Source organism: Ambystoma mexicanum, chromosome 6q (genome assembly GCF_040938575.1).
Source record: "Ambystoma mexicanum isolate Mex_15411 chromosome 6q, UKY_AmexF1_1, whole genome shotgun sequence".
Classification (NCBI taxonomy): Eukaryota; Metazoa; Chordata; class Amphibia; order Caudata; family Ambystomatidae; genus Ambystoma; species Ambystoma mexicanum.
The window spans coordinates 710,578,678-710,595,127 of record NC_090937.1 but is presented as its reverse complement, the minus strand read 5'-3'; the positions used below and the strand labels follow the sequence as shown (position 1 = coordinate 710,595,127).

Below are 16,450 nucleotides of genomic sequence, written 5' to 3'. Positions count from 1 at the left end.
CATTCCTCTAAGGAACTCCCTAACCACTCTCCCATGATGGCAAGCATGGGATAGCCTGAGATGCTTAACGGCAGTAAAAACCCAGACTGGGCTGATGATAATAAAGTTTGCATGCACCCATGAGTATCATAGAAAAGAAGCTGTTTCTTTAAGAATGAACCTCGACTTCACTGTGACGAGGATGGATAAAATGGAGAAAGAGAAGCCAAGCAGGAGAGAAGGTCCTGAGCGATCGCAGGCCCTTTAGACGTTCTCCTGTGAAGAGTGGGTAACTGGGAGAACGGTAGGACCGAGATGCCAAAAGGTAATCATTATACGAGTGGAGGAAGTCCTCCCAGTGAATTTGTTGAAAATCAAACTACAAAGTTGATATGAACTGTAATAAAATGATGGAACATCATATATACACCGGAGAAAGAGAATATTAATCAGTGGATAAGAGTACCCTGGGAAGAGGGGAGAAGATCCCAACCGTCAATGGAGAGTAGTGTAAAGTCTGAAATACAAACAAGAGAAAGGGATAAACGGAGGACAAAGATATGTTTAGGCTAAGAAGGGGGACATAATGAACATGCTGAAGGGATTACCTAGCCAAGAGAAGATATCGCGGAAATTATGTGGATACAAGGATCAAACAAACTTTAAGAGCCCAAGAAAATAATCAGACAAGATAACGGAAGAGTCAAAGACCTTATCCAAGAATTGAGTCCTAGTACAGAAGGTGGCTAGAGACGATTTGAAAAAAGAACTCTAAAGCAAAGCAGAATCCTGCTTCACTAGGGAGTCATTCTGCTGGCCCTAATTCATTCCAATAGCTTGGTCAGATTGGGTTTGTTTTTTGATAGTGAACTTTCTTTTGATTTGGACATTTCTGGACGACTGACGAGCACCATAGTTAATTAAATAGTTGGGTAACACCCCATAGTTGGGCGTCTTTCTTATTTAATAAACCATTGTTGGAAATATCCTCAAAGTCTCAACTTACTTATTCTGACCCGCCACAAAGTGTATTATCTGGATGAGGAAATCTGTGGAATTGCAGGAGTCCACCTGGAACTAGAGTTGGCCACTATGACTAAAAAACTTGGTGCAAAATATCTGCCAATGTATGAGGTTTATGCAGGTTCAGACAAGCTCGAAAAAATATAGTAGCAGAAATCTGTGTGGTTTGGAATAGTGCACATTCATTAAATACCATGTGGTGAAATGGAATGATCGTGATATATAAACTGATAAGAACATTTTAAAAATATGTATTCCATAAGAGATCAACATGACGGGGAAGCCAAATTACTTTATTGTCCTTCAGTCAAAACATCAAAGTCAAGTGAATGCATAGATTTGGACCCCTCAGGTTTCCAGTTTTTTATATATATATATATAAATATATATATATATATATATATTTCTGAGGCTTGTGGAATCTGCTTAGATCACATGCTGTGCATAGGCCGACATCTAGTGGAAGCTGCGGAGTATTACAGTTTGTTTTTCGAAAATCGAAAAAGGGCGTCGACACAGGGCGTGCCAGTAATACTATCCCTAGTGTGACGTCCACTGTACCCATGATCCCTCACGCGTCTAGGATCCCCGAATTGTTTTTTTCCGCCATTCTGGTCGGAAGCACTTCATCGGAGTTCCCTGGCTTTGCCATATTTACACTTAAAAATAATTCTAATTTGCCCCATTTTCTCACCCCTACGTCGACCAGCATCTCGACGCCGAACCGGGGAGGAGATCAACGTCGAAACCCGACGGATTGGGCCTTGAGGCTCCGCCTCGGCTCGGGCCTGGGCCGCTGGCCTCGGCCCTACAGTAGGGAGAGTGGGGGGTGGTACACTTCCACACTCGGTTAGAAACACCTTCTTACCTACACACACTTGCCCGCTGCCCACAGGCGCGTATGGAGGGTACGCCCTTTCAGTTTTGCCCCAAGTGTAATAAAAAATACCCTTGGGTAGATAAGCACGCTACGTGCAACCTTTGCCTGCCCAGAGACCACCCCGAGGCGGGTTGCAGGGCCTGTAGCAGGTTTAAGACAAAAACTCTTAAGGACCGCTCCACCAAGCGTTGGGCCCACCACGCCAAGCTAGCAGCTATGGAGGCGGAGGGTACCTTCAGCGACGGCAGCGACGCCGGACTTTCGGACGGCGAGGGCACCAAGGCGTCGAAAGACAGCCTAACGCACGTCCCCGGCCTCGGAAGGTCGTCCGTCCCGGCGACTATGGGGAAGTCCCCCGGCGACAAGAGCGTTACACATACACACGCTAAACACAAAAAACCCACCCGAGATTCGACGTCGTCGAAACCTCGGAAAGAGGCACAAAAGGAGCGGTCCGAAAGGACGTCCTCTGGGCGGTCCCGGTCGAGGTCGCCGCACGACGTCAGGCAAGCCTCCACACTTGCACATAGTGCCTCGCCCATTAACATCACGGAAGATCACTCGTCCGGAGACGAACACGGCTTCCATCCCCAGCCTGCACCCCAGGGAAAGGGAACATCACTTGGGAGTGAGGACGGCCCAGTTTCGAAGCCTAGTTCGAAACACAGGGTTTCCACCTCCGATCCTCGACGCCAGGCGTCGAAAGATAAGGGAAAGGGTAAACACACTTCCACCCACGGGGAAGGGGGTAAGCAACAAAGGAAACAACCCTTGCAATCCCCCACAACAATAGAACTGACTTCCCCGTCCAAGTCTTCTCAGGGACAGTCCATAGAGAGTTCCAGCAGGGTCACCCCAAGCTCAAAACTCTGGTCATGCGAGGACATTGACAGAGTAATGTCAAGGATGTCCTCCTTAGCAAATTTCTTCGAAAGACACCCTGACCAACTACTAGCTTTAAACCCTCAGGAATCTTCTCCCTCAGGTTCAAGGGACCCTATCCCTTCAAATAAAAGGCCCCGGGTCGAGACACCAGTAAAGGCTTCAGAACCCTTCGAGGTCCAACCCTATTCTTGCCTTTTCCCTACAGGCCAAGGAGACTCTTCCCTTATAGAGGGCCAGGATTTTGAGACACCAGAAGATCTCGCAGTGTCAGATTATTACGGGGAGGACGAAGACGAGGATGAGCCAGAAAATAGCCCAGATATTTTCAGAATGGACTCACCAGTCGAAAGGGAAGCCCCAGTGTCTGATTCCCCAATAGATAATCAGCCCCTCCTGAATGAACTGCTCTCTCGGGCAGCTAAACACTTCCACATAGACACACAAGGTGTCCAAGAAGAGAGGGACTTCGCGGAGGAACTAATAGGGGAAAGGAAAACAGTAGCCCAGACCATTCCCATCCTGAAATCTATTCAACGCAGAATAGCACCATCCCTTGTCAACCCAAACTTGACAAGACCTGTAAACCCGAGAGTAGAGAAGCTGTTTAAAGCAGCCCAGTCGGACCCTCTATATATTAGAGGCCAACTTAAGCCAGTCTCTCTAGTCGTAACTAACACCCGCAAGAGAGCTGGAACCCCATTATCTTCCTCGGAGGCTCCCCCCGACAAAGAAAGTAAGAAACTCTATGGTTTTGGTAGAAAAGTAGCTTCCACGGCAGCCTACCAAACCAGAATCGCGAATTCCACCACACTGTTGGCCAGCTACAACTGCCATCAGTGGGAAGAAGTGGCAGCACTAATAGATTCCGCTCCCGAACCCCTTAAGAGCCAGCTATCTCGCATTTGTGCAGAGGGAAGAAACGTCTCAGGCTGCATTTTAAAAGCAACTTTAGACGCCGCAGACAATGCGGGTAGAATTATAGCAGAGGGGACTGTCATCAAAAGACATGCTTGGTTGAGGCAGTCGGGATTCAGAGCAGAAACACAAGCTGCACTCTTAGACAAACCAGTGGAAAGTGATCTCCTGTTTGGAAAGGCAGTCGAGGACGCACTAAAAAACGCTAAGGAGGAATTCGACACCCTCAAATCCCTTGGCCAGTTAACTACAAAACCACCTAACCAAAGAGGGAACGGCAATTTTCGTCGCCCCCGCGGATAAAATTCCAATAGAGGAAATAGCTATTCCCACACCCAGGGTACACAGTGGAACACCAACTCACAACAGTCTACCCAGGGGTATGGTAGGGCTAGTAGAAGAGGACGTGGTAGAGGCAGAGGCAGCCCCAGTAAAGGAGGCGGCACGCCTCCACCAAAGCAGTGACGCTCATTTCAGGGTCCCTTCCCATGCAACCCCAGTAGGGGGACGAATATCCAGCTTCACCCAGGCATGGGAAGGGATAACATCCGACAGATGGGTGCTGTCGACAGTATCCAAGGGGTACTGTATAGAACTACTGCAACGTCCCCGAAACCACCCTCCAAGACAAAAAGTCCACTCTTTAGAACATCAAAAGATCCTCCTCGAGGAAGTCTACAATCTGCTCCTAAAGGACGCGATAGAACTCGTCCCAGGACACCAGGTAAACAAGGGTATCTATTCAACTTACTTCCTTGTGCCAAAGAAAGATTTAACAATGCGCCCAGTATTGGACTTACGGCCTGCCAACAAGTATGTCAAGCCCCAAAAATTCCGTATGACCACGCTACAAGAGGTAATCCCACTCCTAAAAAAGGGGGATTACATGGCAACCTTGGATATGAAAGATGCCTATTTTCATATTTCTATGCTCCCGGCGCACAGAAAATACTTGCGCTTCAAGGTGGACAGTCGCCACTACCAATTCAAGGTACTGCCCTTCGGGATAGCTTCAGCACCAAGGGTATTCACCAAGGTACTGGCGGTGGCAGCTGCACACCTACGCAGGGAGGCAATCCCAGTGTACCCTTATCTAGACGACTGGCTCATAACGGGGGAAACCCCAGGAATCTGCAGATCAAACATTCAGAGGACTATCGACCTCCTCCACGAATTAGGCTTCTCTATCAACGAGAAGAAGTCAAGTCTGGTGCCAAGCACCTCAAAACAGTTTCTAGGAGCTATTCTAGATACTCAGAGAGAATTGACCTTCCCTTCGGAAGAAAGAATTCGGAATATACTTCTGCAAATTCCGCATTATCAGTCAGGTCAACAGATAACAGTACGCAAAGCTATGCGGTTACTGGGCATGATGGCGTCATGCATTTACCTGGTCCCCCACGCGCGTCTGCGCATGCGTCCCATGCAGGAATGGTTGGCGAAACAGTGGTCTCAGGCAAGTGGCCAGTGGGACGATCTAGTGGTCGTTTCGCCAACACTCGTACAGAGCCTACACTGGTGGACAAGAGAGAATATCGCAAAGGGGAAACCCTTTTACGATCCCGAAGTACAGGCAGTGGTTACTACAGATGCATGCCTGACTGGGTGGGGAGCTCACCATCTCCACCACACAGCTCAGGGTCTCTGGTCTCACTCAGTAGCCAAGAACCACATCAATCTGCTAGAGCTTCTGGCAGTATTCCGTGCGCTGCAGGCGTTCGAGCCCCATCTACTGAACTTGTCGGTGCAGATCAGGACGGACAGCACGACAGCCATGTTCTATCTGAACAAGCAAGGAGGGACTCGTTCGCCAAATCTGTCCAAGCTTGCCCAGAAAATATGGATATGGGCACTCAGACGGAACATCTTCCTGTCATCGCAACATGTTCCAGGGGAGCTCAATTCCCTAGCGGATGCTCTAAGCAGAGACCCCCTCCCAGAAGAACACGAATGGGTCCTTCACAGAGACGTAGTAGAAGATCTCTTCTCTCAGTGGGGTTTCCCCACTATAGACCTATTCGCCACAAGCGAAAACAAACAATGCCCAGGATTTGCATCCAGGTTCCCCCAAACGGACTCCCAGGGGAATGCCCTGTGGATGAACTGGTCAGGGATGTTTGCGTACGCTTTTCCACCAACTCCTCTCATCAGGAAGGTGGTGTACAAGATGAACAAGGAATCAATGACGCTCATCCTAGTTGCTCCCATGTGGGCGAGACAACCATGGTTTCCACACCTACGCAGGATGGCGGTGTGCGAGCCCATCAGACTCCCAGCCTGGTACAACCTTCTGTCCCAGCAACAAGGTCAAACACTGCATCAGGAACCCAACTCTATGAACCTAGCAGCATGGCTCCTGAAGTCATAGAGTTTGGACATCTCAAATTACCACAGAGGTGTATGGACATTCTAAAAGAGTCCAGGAAACCAAATACAAGACACTGTTACTTTGACAAGTGGAAAAGATTCGTTATCTGGTGCCAGAATAAACAAATCAACCCGGTTGATTGCACTCCTTCCAACGTTGTAACATACATGCTCCACCTGCTGGATGCAGGGTTGGTTTTTAACTCTCTGAAAGTACACCTGGCAGCCCTCTCGGCTTACACCACATCCCATAACAGGGTCTCGTGGTGGAAAGTACCAGTGGTTAAAGCCTTCATGGAAGGAGTAAAGAGACTTCACCCTCCTATTTCGAACCCACCGCCAGGATGGGACCTCAACGTGGTGCTAGCTAAGCTCGTGGGGCCCCCCTTCGAACCCATGCATAAAAGTAGTCTCAAACACCTGACTTATAAAACGGCCTTCTTAGTATCCATTACCTCCATAAGAAGGGTCAGTGAAATTCAGGCTCTGTCAGTGCAAGATCCTTTCTTTACTATCCACAAGGACAAACTGGTTTTACGCACACACCCTAGGTTCTCACCAAAATTCATATCCAAGTTCCATGTAAACCAGTCCATCGAGCTTCCGGCTTTCTTCCAAAACCCACAAAGCTCGGCTGAGGTGAAACTGCACACCCTAGATGTCCGTAGGGCGGTCTTATACTATGTAAATAAAACCAGACCGCTAAGGAAAACAGATCAACTGTTTGTCTCCGTAGCTACAGGCAGAGAGGGGGATCGCGTCTCTAAGGGCGCTATCTCTAAGTGGATTATCAACTGTATACAGCTGTGTTACTCTCTTTCTAAAAAGACTCTGCCGTTTACACCAAGGGCCCACTCTACTAGAGGCATTGGGGCCACTCTGGCTTTCATTGCAAATGTTCCCCTCGACACCATTTGCAAAGCAGCTACTTGGAGCTCTATTCACACTTTTACTCAGCATTACTGCATTGACACTCATTCCAAGACAGATACACAAGTGGGACAAGCGGTTCTAAGACACCTGTTTGCTCATGACCCTTCTCACATCCCACCTCCTGCTTCTGGTACTGCTCGCTAATCTATGCACAGCATGTGATCTAAGCAGATTCCACAAGCCTCAGAAGGGATACATTACTCACCGTAATCGTATTTCTGATGCTTGTATCTGCTTAGATTCACATGCGACCCACCCTTCCTCCCCTCCGAGAGAAGGCGCATGGTTGCTTGTAGTTCTTACCTTTCTGTCTATCTGCTTGGACTATCTGTACTCACGCTACTCCTCATGCTACCTCATGTCAGGAAAAACACAATCTGGGGATCCTAGACGCGTGAGGGATCATGGGTACAGTGGACGTCACACTAGGGATAGTATTACTGGCACGCCCTGTGTCGACGCCCTTTTTCGATTTTCGAAAAACAAACTGTAATACTCCGCAGCTTCCACTAGATGTCGGCCTATGCACAGCATGTGAATCTAAGCAGATACAAGCATCAGAAATACGATTACGGTGAGTAATGTATCCCATATATATATATATATATATATATATATATATATATATATATAATATATATGAGAACCAATATCGGAACTAGAAGGGTATGCATGAAAATAAAGTTAGTATTCCCATTTCATTTATTTTTTTACTTTAAAGGTTGTGTAAAGGAGAAGGGGAAATGCCCATACACTACTCTTCTGGATATGCAGATAAATGATTTAATTGTTTGTAAAGAGAAATAATCGACTGTAAGGATGTTAGTATTTTGTTACTGTGCAATAATTCATGTCTGTAGCGTGTTGTGTATTTTTAACATTTTGTATAACATTTATTATGACCTGGATAAACTTTGCTTTTTGAAAAATTATTTTTATCTTGTAAGGTGCATGGTTTTAAAAGTCCTGTTTGTAAATAAAAAAAAGAAATGCTGCATTTGCAGCTAGTTGTGACTGAAAATTTGAGTTGTGGTAACTAGTGATGTAACGATGCCTGTCCTGTTACCTTACCTCCTCCCTGTGTCCGTAGTGTAATATAGTGATCTCTACAATTCCTCCTATTTTCATTGTGCCTCTGACCCAAAAGGAATACCTGAAATTAAATATGTGAAAAGGGCACAGTTTCTTTGAGATACGGGAGTGGGGCTGATAAAATAATAATGGGAAGGCCTTGCAAATTTCAACACTGCAACAGATGGCAGAATTAGTATGACTGTATGCATCATGCAGCTCTTTAACACCCCAATACCTTATAAATAGAACAAAGTACCAATATGTCCCTGCAGAGCTACTTTAATGAGTTGTCTTTACATCAATGCCTTTGCATTGATACTTTTGCATCTGTGCATGAAGGTCAGTGAAGTCATTTTCCAGAGAACAAGCAAAACCGAATTTTGATAAGATGAGTATCCCAAAAAAAGGTGGTGTTCTTCGGGCTTGCCTCCTCTTTTTAAAGAAATACACAAAATCACCGATGCAGTTGCGTAAATATGTAAATCCACAGATACATAAATATGGACCCACCTAAAGTATAGTTGAATGGATACATGAGTCTTCTCAGCATGCCATTGATCTTGCCAGTGAAATGTTGTTGTTACGTAACAATGAACTGCCAATTTTTAGGTGTGGCCGTTTACGTGATGCCATCTGCAAGCCAAAATGATTGCATTGAAGTACAGGTGATGAAATATGAGAAGGGGATGCACAGCTTGTGGGTGTTTGGTTATTTACCCACCCATTTGTTTTCCCAGAGCATGCTAATCCTGATCACCATTCCCACCTATTACCAGCCACTCCCCACTCAAAACGCATCCTCCTGGGAATTCTTTGTGCTAGCTCTATGAAGCAGTAACATTGTATTGTAGGGGCCTACAAGTTTTATTTATGAATCTGTGTTTGCACAGTCTCTGTCTCTGCAATCACTATATTCCACACCTGAATCTGTATTTGCTCAGTCTCTCTCCCCAAACCCCATATCCCCTACCTACCGAACGCTGCTACTGTGGCCCCTCCTGCCAAATTCCATCTCACTTAACTTGCCTCTTTGCCCCTACCGAATGCCACCTAGCACCACTCCCTTACCCCATTCCCAAGCTCTCCTAGTATCTTCTGCATTGCCGCTCCCAGCTCCTCTTCTTGCATCTGTGTGACATGCACTGGACATAGCAGACCATGCTTTTGACGGCCATGCGTTCGCTGCATAGAGCATTCGGCACATGGGGAAACCGGTGTATCCTATTCAGTGGGGCTGGATTCACTGAATGGCTAAATCCTTATTTTGAAGCAGTCTTCTGAGAGTTAATTACTTAATTGCAGCTATAAATGCACTACCGGCGTATTACAAATGTCTTAAGTAAGCGGGCCTTCAGATACTTAATTTAAAAGTACTGAAGTCCTGTTAAAAACAAGCACGTGCAAAGTCAACTGTTTTGTCTTCTGTATAGATATTAGATGGGCATATGCTCTAGTGCTATCACCATTTTCCGGCTGCTGCCATCTTATCACCAGGAGGTACCATTATGGTACAGTGTATCACATGCCTACACACAAGGCAAAACTGTTGGCTCTGCCAATGCTTGTTTTCACAGTGATGTATTGATTACTGTATTGTGCTTCATTGTATTGAACTGATTTTACAAACTAACCATGTTTGAAAGTCTGTGCATTTGGAACTTCTGTGAAATTTTGCTTTCTAATTCTTGTAGGTTTAATGTCCCCATGAAAAGTCTGAAACCTCTTCCCCAGGCTTCTGCTCACAGTACTCCACGAGAAGGGTGGAACACAGTGTCTGGAAAAAAGATAAAAAGGGTTCCTTTTGGAAGTGCAGCCCATCTTCAATCTGGTAAATGTTTGTTTGCAACTTCTGTTGATTGAGATATTTGCATGATTGCCAGTATGTTCTCTAATTGCTGCACCTGAAATATGGCAAATGGTTATTACATTTTTTCTTTTCTTTAATTAAGTTTATTTATTTGCATTTGTATAGCGTACAACTTCCCTCGGGCATCGCAGCGCTGTTAAGAAAGCTTACTTAGTTACATAGTGCATGTGTAATCTTGGATACAAAAGTGCTAGCAAGGACGTACAGTTTGCATGGCCTCCTTTTGAAGGGCGGCATCCACATACAATGATTGCAGAAAGTCAATATATGTGGCGCAGACATGATGCAGAGCCCAACTTGAAGGGTGGTATCAGCATACAATGCAGAAAGTCAATATGTGTGGCACAGTTATGTTTCACAATAACAAGAACAATCAGCCCAGCGTATTGTCATTAGCGATATTCTGAAAATTGGTACGATGCATCATAATCCTTGAGCATTCCTACCCAATATTGTTTAATGCCTTTAGTTTTTTAAACAAAGACATTTACATCTAGCCACTTGAAGCCCAAAAACATTAATATGCTCCTTCTGGAACCTGGGTTTTGGTCTAAATGATATTGTCAGCACATTGATTGGGAATCCAACACAACTCCTTTTGGTGGTTTCATGTCATTGGGGGGGGGGGGATAGTAAAAGCATTCAGTGACGGTCCCCAATTAATCATGATGCTGTCCTCCGATAACATAGCTTTATTCCTACGTAATTGTTTTCAATTAAACAAAGCACTACTTTTTTATATCTGCCACCCGTTGAGGGAGTTTCTATGTTATTGCAATTCTCCTCTTTGCCTAAAATAGTACAAATTTACTTCCTGTTTTTATCCTTCTTGTTCCCTGGCAATCTAACTAGCAATCACAAGGATGGGTTGCAATTATAAGAGTCATAGATTAATGTTTTAATCCTCTCTACCATCTCTCTCCAATAGCGTTGGATCACTGAACACTCCCATACCATGTGTCAAACCCCCGCTGAATTGTGCCAGCATCTAAGACATACACAAGGCAACACTGGGTTGAGTGCATGCATTTTTGCTGGGGTTATAGACCTCCTATGGTGGGAGGGGGATTAAATTGGATACATTTAAATATGGCATTTCTGGAGACCTTACATTTGATAATTCTTTTAATGTGATAGACACAGAACACAGGGGACAAAAGATTGCTGGTAAACCCGGGAAGGCCCAGTCCACTCTGCCACCTCGTCTCCAGCAAACTGCAGGAAATCGGCAGCAACAATTTAGCCCATCCCCTGGACCCACGTCCCAGCACATTCCCATAGAACAGAGATCCCAGAACAGATCTCCAGCACAAGCAACTGGCAGGTAAAGATTTACACTTTTTATATTGATCGTGGACAGGGAATGGATACAGACCATCATCTATCTGTATCCATCTATATCTATCTGTAGTCTGTTGGACTAATATGGCACCCTTGTATGTTAACATTTACATGCAATTTTCAATGCTTCCCTGGTCTACAAAATCTTACAATTGCTTTCCTTTAAATGTGAGACAATGGTTCTCCAGCAATGTAAATCTGTATTAGACTCTGGGCTTTATTACTCTGCCGGGAAGCCTCTCTGTGACTTGAGCAGTAATTTAGGAAGCCCATCCATTGCATTGCTTGCCATTTCATATTCTTTTGTCACCCGCACTTGCTGGATTTCCCCAGTTGAAGTTCCTGCTGCTTCTGCGTTATTTCCATGCTAAAGGGAACATTTCTGCAAAGATCATCAGATTTTAGTGGTAGGTGGTTGTGTTTAAGTTTGAGGCCTGCTAGCTTTTCACAGCTTAATACCTCATCATTCATAGCTGCAGGTCCCTGCGCTCTGCTTCATTACTCCAAGGCAGCTCTACAATTTGTGAACCACCTGCTACGCTATTATGACCACACTAGTGGGCTTACTGGTGTTAAAGATCCTCTATTCCAGTTTTGGTCATACAAATGTACTATTCAGAAACGCAGTCAGAGATGATACAGATTCAGCCATGCTGATAGACTCCGAAATGCATTGACAAGGATAATTGTATTCGTGTTTTTTGCTTTTTGTCTTATTTGCATGAACATATTGAATCATCACTGCTATGAATTGGCTCGCGTTATTATCAATAGTACAAACATCTTAGTTGATGCATAAAATCCTTTGTTTATAACTCATGAGTGTCCTTTGAAACCCATTTGGTGAGCACCTAGGAAGGCTTGCTTGGTATATCACTACATCCTATTTCAGTATGGCCATTACCAACTCTTCCTTGGGCTCTAGGCCATTACCAACTCTTCCTTGGGCTCTAGCCCCTTCTCGCTCAGTCTGTCGCAGAAAGTCTATAGACGATAGCCTAAACCGGTACTTTTCCTTTCTTCGTGTAAACCACACCCTGGGCAGGACCTGCAATACTTTAGCCAGCCTTTGACCATGTTCTTCAATACTGGTACCAGTGACTAAGACTCTTCCTGCCATCCTGGAAGTATACCACCCCTTCTAACTCCTAGGAAGTTGTGCATAGCCCTTTGGAAGAAGGAAGCCGCCGACACAGGCCGTAAGGCATCCTTCAGAACCTGTACGTACGGTGCGATAATGAACGTGGTGTAGTCCCTGGAATCTGGATTGATGTTTACTTGTTGGTATGGTGAAGCCAAGTCTAGTGTGCTAAAAACTGTAGCCCCCGCTGCCATGCTCACTAATTCCCCCTGTTAGGTAGTGGAAATTTGTCAACTGCCATCTAGCGATTCAGGGCCCCGAGAGCTAAAAACAGCCCGGCTTAACCATTGGCCATCCTCGCAACTACCACAGGCGACCCCCAATCTGATGCCTCCATAACATCTATTACACCCTCCCTTACTAGCTTTTTGATCTTGAATGATACTTCCTCTCTATTGGAACACTTCCCACTCTGGCTGCTACCTGCATGGCACCATCTTTAAGTCTCCTCATATTGTGAAAACCTTTTTAAACATTGTAGGGACAATTTAAAAACGTCTGTCCTTTGGTTTACATTAATCCACACAATCTACCACTGCAATGTGCCCTGGTACACTGGGTCAATAATAATAATGCCCTTCTCACTTTGCTCATGCCAGCCAAGAAAACTATCTTCTTTCTTTGACACATACACGCTAGCCCTGGCTGTCTTCCCTTTACACTGCAGTTCTTCCTGAAATGCCCCCATCCTCGTTGCCAGCGTTAAGAAGGGACCGATGGATGTACCTAACTTTGAGTTACACTTACTGGAAGCCAGTGAAGAGCACAACAAGCCTTACTGATGTGATCACCACGCTTGAGCTGGTTGACAATCCTAACTATTCTGCAGAGTCTGAAATTTAGCTACATTTCCCTGAGAGGTGCCATGTGAGAGACTGTACTACGGAAAGTATGACACTTGCAGCTTTCAAAAGACAAAACCAATAAGGCACTCGTATTTGAAACGCGACTCATTTGGGTTCACAAAATCTCCAAGGAGCAGACACAAATGACTGATTTATTTTGGTGTCCGTGGTCTAGACGTCGAAACCAGTCTTTGCTCATGAAAAGAAACACTTCTTTAGCTTTGGCACTAAAGGCCACTGTGGCGGGGTCAGAAGAAGGAAAGAGACTGACATTGTCCATGTTAATGGTTTTATTATGTCAATGAAATGAAATACACTGTTAACTCTTCCTAGGTAACGATATTAAATAAACTCTTAACCCTCCCTAAAGTTTGGGTTTTCCCTGGCTAACACTAACTAGGGTGCTCATCCGTCGTTAAGTCCAAATGGAAAATCCATTCTCTGTCCAAAACCAACCTATTCTGTCCCTGCGACTATAAGGCACAGGAGAATGTCTACCTTCTCTTGTGGTCTACTTTTCAGCACAGTCCCTTTTAGTAACTTACTCATAGGTAGTTCTTGGCAACGTCTTTCACCAGTTCATACAGTTCTGAAAATGGGTTCTTCAGCTTTTCTACTGTGTCCTTGACACCTTCCTTTCACGCTATGAAGTTCCTTTTGTCTCTTTGATTTATCAACTTTGTTATCTTTCCCCTGGCAGGACCACTTAGATGCACTCTTAAATGTTTTCTTTGTGCCTTCTACGTCTTGCATCTTACCGGGTCTGATGGGAAAATCCCAGTAGGGCTTTTCCCTTGTTTCCACCTCTTTATCTTACTGAGACGATTTTTTCTGTGTTCCAGTAACAATGGTCGCTGGGTTTCTTATTTACTCTTGCGGGAACGAGTAGGAATGTTCCAGTAATGATACTCACTTGGTTTCCACTCTTCACTCTTACTAGGGCAAGCAAGATACGGGCACTCATTATGTTTGTTATCCCTCCCAGGTCTCCTGTTGTCCCTGTTACGTCTTTTCACTTGGGTCAGCGTCACCAAGCCTGTCTGCAGGACTGGAAACTCTTCTCAGGTTGTCACTAGTTTTCCTCACTGCTTTTCTCGCTCTGTATCAGATATGACTCCTTAAGTTTTTATGATGGGTGACTGGGACTTTTCCAGCAGAGTTTCATGGTCCGTTCTCTCTGTTGCCTGAGTGCTCTGTATTTTGAGGGGGCAGAAATGAGAAGCAGACACAAAGGTATAGTTTCCTCAGTTTTACACACATTAAACAGAAATTGATTGGATGAACGCCTCTCTGTCCCTATTTTAAGGAGAGTTTTTCTGCCTAGGAAGCTAAACCCAAAACATTCTAATCTGGCCCTCACACTAGAAATGAACAACTAAGAGTGTAAGGAATAGTCTCCGACTCAAAGTGTTCTTAATCAAAAGTAAATCCAACAGAAAAGTATTTTCCAAGGAGAAAGCCTTGGATCTAGAGGGTGATTTCCTTCCCCTGGATTTTTAAGCAGAATTAAAACATTCTTTCAAGCAGTTTCTTGATGTTAAATAGGACGGAAATAATTTCTCTCTCAAACAAATCTTGTTTTGTTGAATTAGGTTCAGAACGTTCTTGTGCAAACAATACATTCCATAACATTCTACTCTTTCTTGGTTTCTTTGTACTGGATTCACAAAAGGGTTTCATAACATTGGCCTCCTCCTTAGTTTCTTTATACAGGAGTTATAAGAGTTTTTATTCAGATGAGAAATTCCACACACGTTTATTTAACTTTTTGTGTACTTTGGCAGATTACCTGTTGCTTCTTCATCAGGATTCCTCTTGTGAGCTCGTCAGATGTCCTGGTTTTACACCCTGCCAGGCATCTTGTCCCAAAAAGTCTATTCAACTGCACAACTTCAAACACTGCCTCTACTCCTCATGACCTGTGCTCTGTAGATTCCCTGGTCTACTTCTCTGCCAGGTATTTTGCAGCATGGGTACATTTCTTTTTTACAACTTGAGTGGACCTCCTGGTATACTCCCCTGCCAGGAATCCTTTGGTGGTCTCTTCAGATCCCCTGATGTACTCTCCTTTCAGGTATCTTCCCACAGTTCTAAAGGTTGTATTTAATTCCAAAATTCCTTGTATATTTGGTTGCCAGGACTTGCTTTATGGCCTTCTTAGATCCCCTGCCAGGTATCTTACCACAATGTCTTAAAACCTTCCATACTTTCGGTGGTTTGCCTGGTATACTCCCCTGCCAGGATTCTTTCTCTGGGGTCCTGCAGATCCCTTGGTATACTTCGCTGCCAGGTATGACCCTCGCCCACCCCCCCCCCTCCAAGTTTCAACTGCCTGGTGTACTTCTTTTAGTCATAATTGTTCCAACTTCCCCCTCATTCACATCTCGTACATGGGGACTTGTTCAAGTTTTGTTGTTGAACTTTATCTGGTCGGTATTCAAATGTTCTTAATTCATTTACTTGTGTTTGTGCCTGTCGGTACGCCGCAGAGTCCCCAGTGCCTCTGGGCAGACTTACCGTTAGTTTGCAGCGTTCCTGACCCATGGCGTATCTCTACGAGGAACCTTCCTCTCTGCGATGGCCTCCTGTGCACTGCAGACATTCCTCCATCGTTCCTTTCAGCACTGCATACTCCCGCCGGCTTCTCATTGTGACCTGGACTGGAGAATGCTGCTTTTCGGCACGGCCATATCTGCAAGAACTTCTTTGCTGCTCCCGGTAGGCCAAACGGTTCTCTTTCCTTCTCGCGACGCTGGTATGTAATTCTCGCGTTTGTGAGCTGACACATAGATGTGCCATTTCTCTTGGCTTCTTTCTGCGCAGTACTCTCCCATTCTGCTTTCTCTTGGAGTGCGGATGACATTTTTAAATGTCCTGCGGGCTTGTGATCTAACCAAACCACTAGTCTGCACATTCAACTTTGGGTTTCTTTGAATCTGCATCAACTCCTTCGTCCTTGTCTCAGTACTTGAGGAGTTGAAGTCCCTAAAGTGTAAGGAGTTGTATTTAGAAAAATACCAGAAATAGGAGATGTTATGCATGTGTAGTGTATGTTTGAGCAAAGGAGTAGATTTTGTCTGAAGTGATTTTAAAGGAAGGGGTTTTGGTGTTCGATATAAAGGAGGATTTCTGATGCTTGCTAATCTGCTTAGAATCACATGCTGTGCAGTTAGTCCGACATCCAGTGGTAACCGCTGAGT

General features: G+C 45.0%; 1 protein-coding gene across 2 annotated transcripts in view; it reads left to right on the top strand.

Moving 5' to 3' along the window:
* Nucleotides 1-16,450, top strand: part of OTUD4 (OTU deubiquitinase 4) — a 1,503,132-nt gene that overhangs the window by 790,868 nt on the left and 695,814 nt on the right. For both annotated transcript variants that reach the window (XM_069631220.1, XM_069631221.1), the window contains 2 exons: nucleotides 9,748-9,884; nucleotides 11,061-11,247. In XM_069631220.1, coding sequence (XP_069487321.1) covers nucleotides 9,748-9,884; nucleotides 11,061-11,247 — 324 coding nt within the window. The remainder of the gene's footprint in view (nucleotides 1-9,747; nucleotides 9,885-11,060; nucleotides 11,248-16,450) is intronic.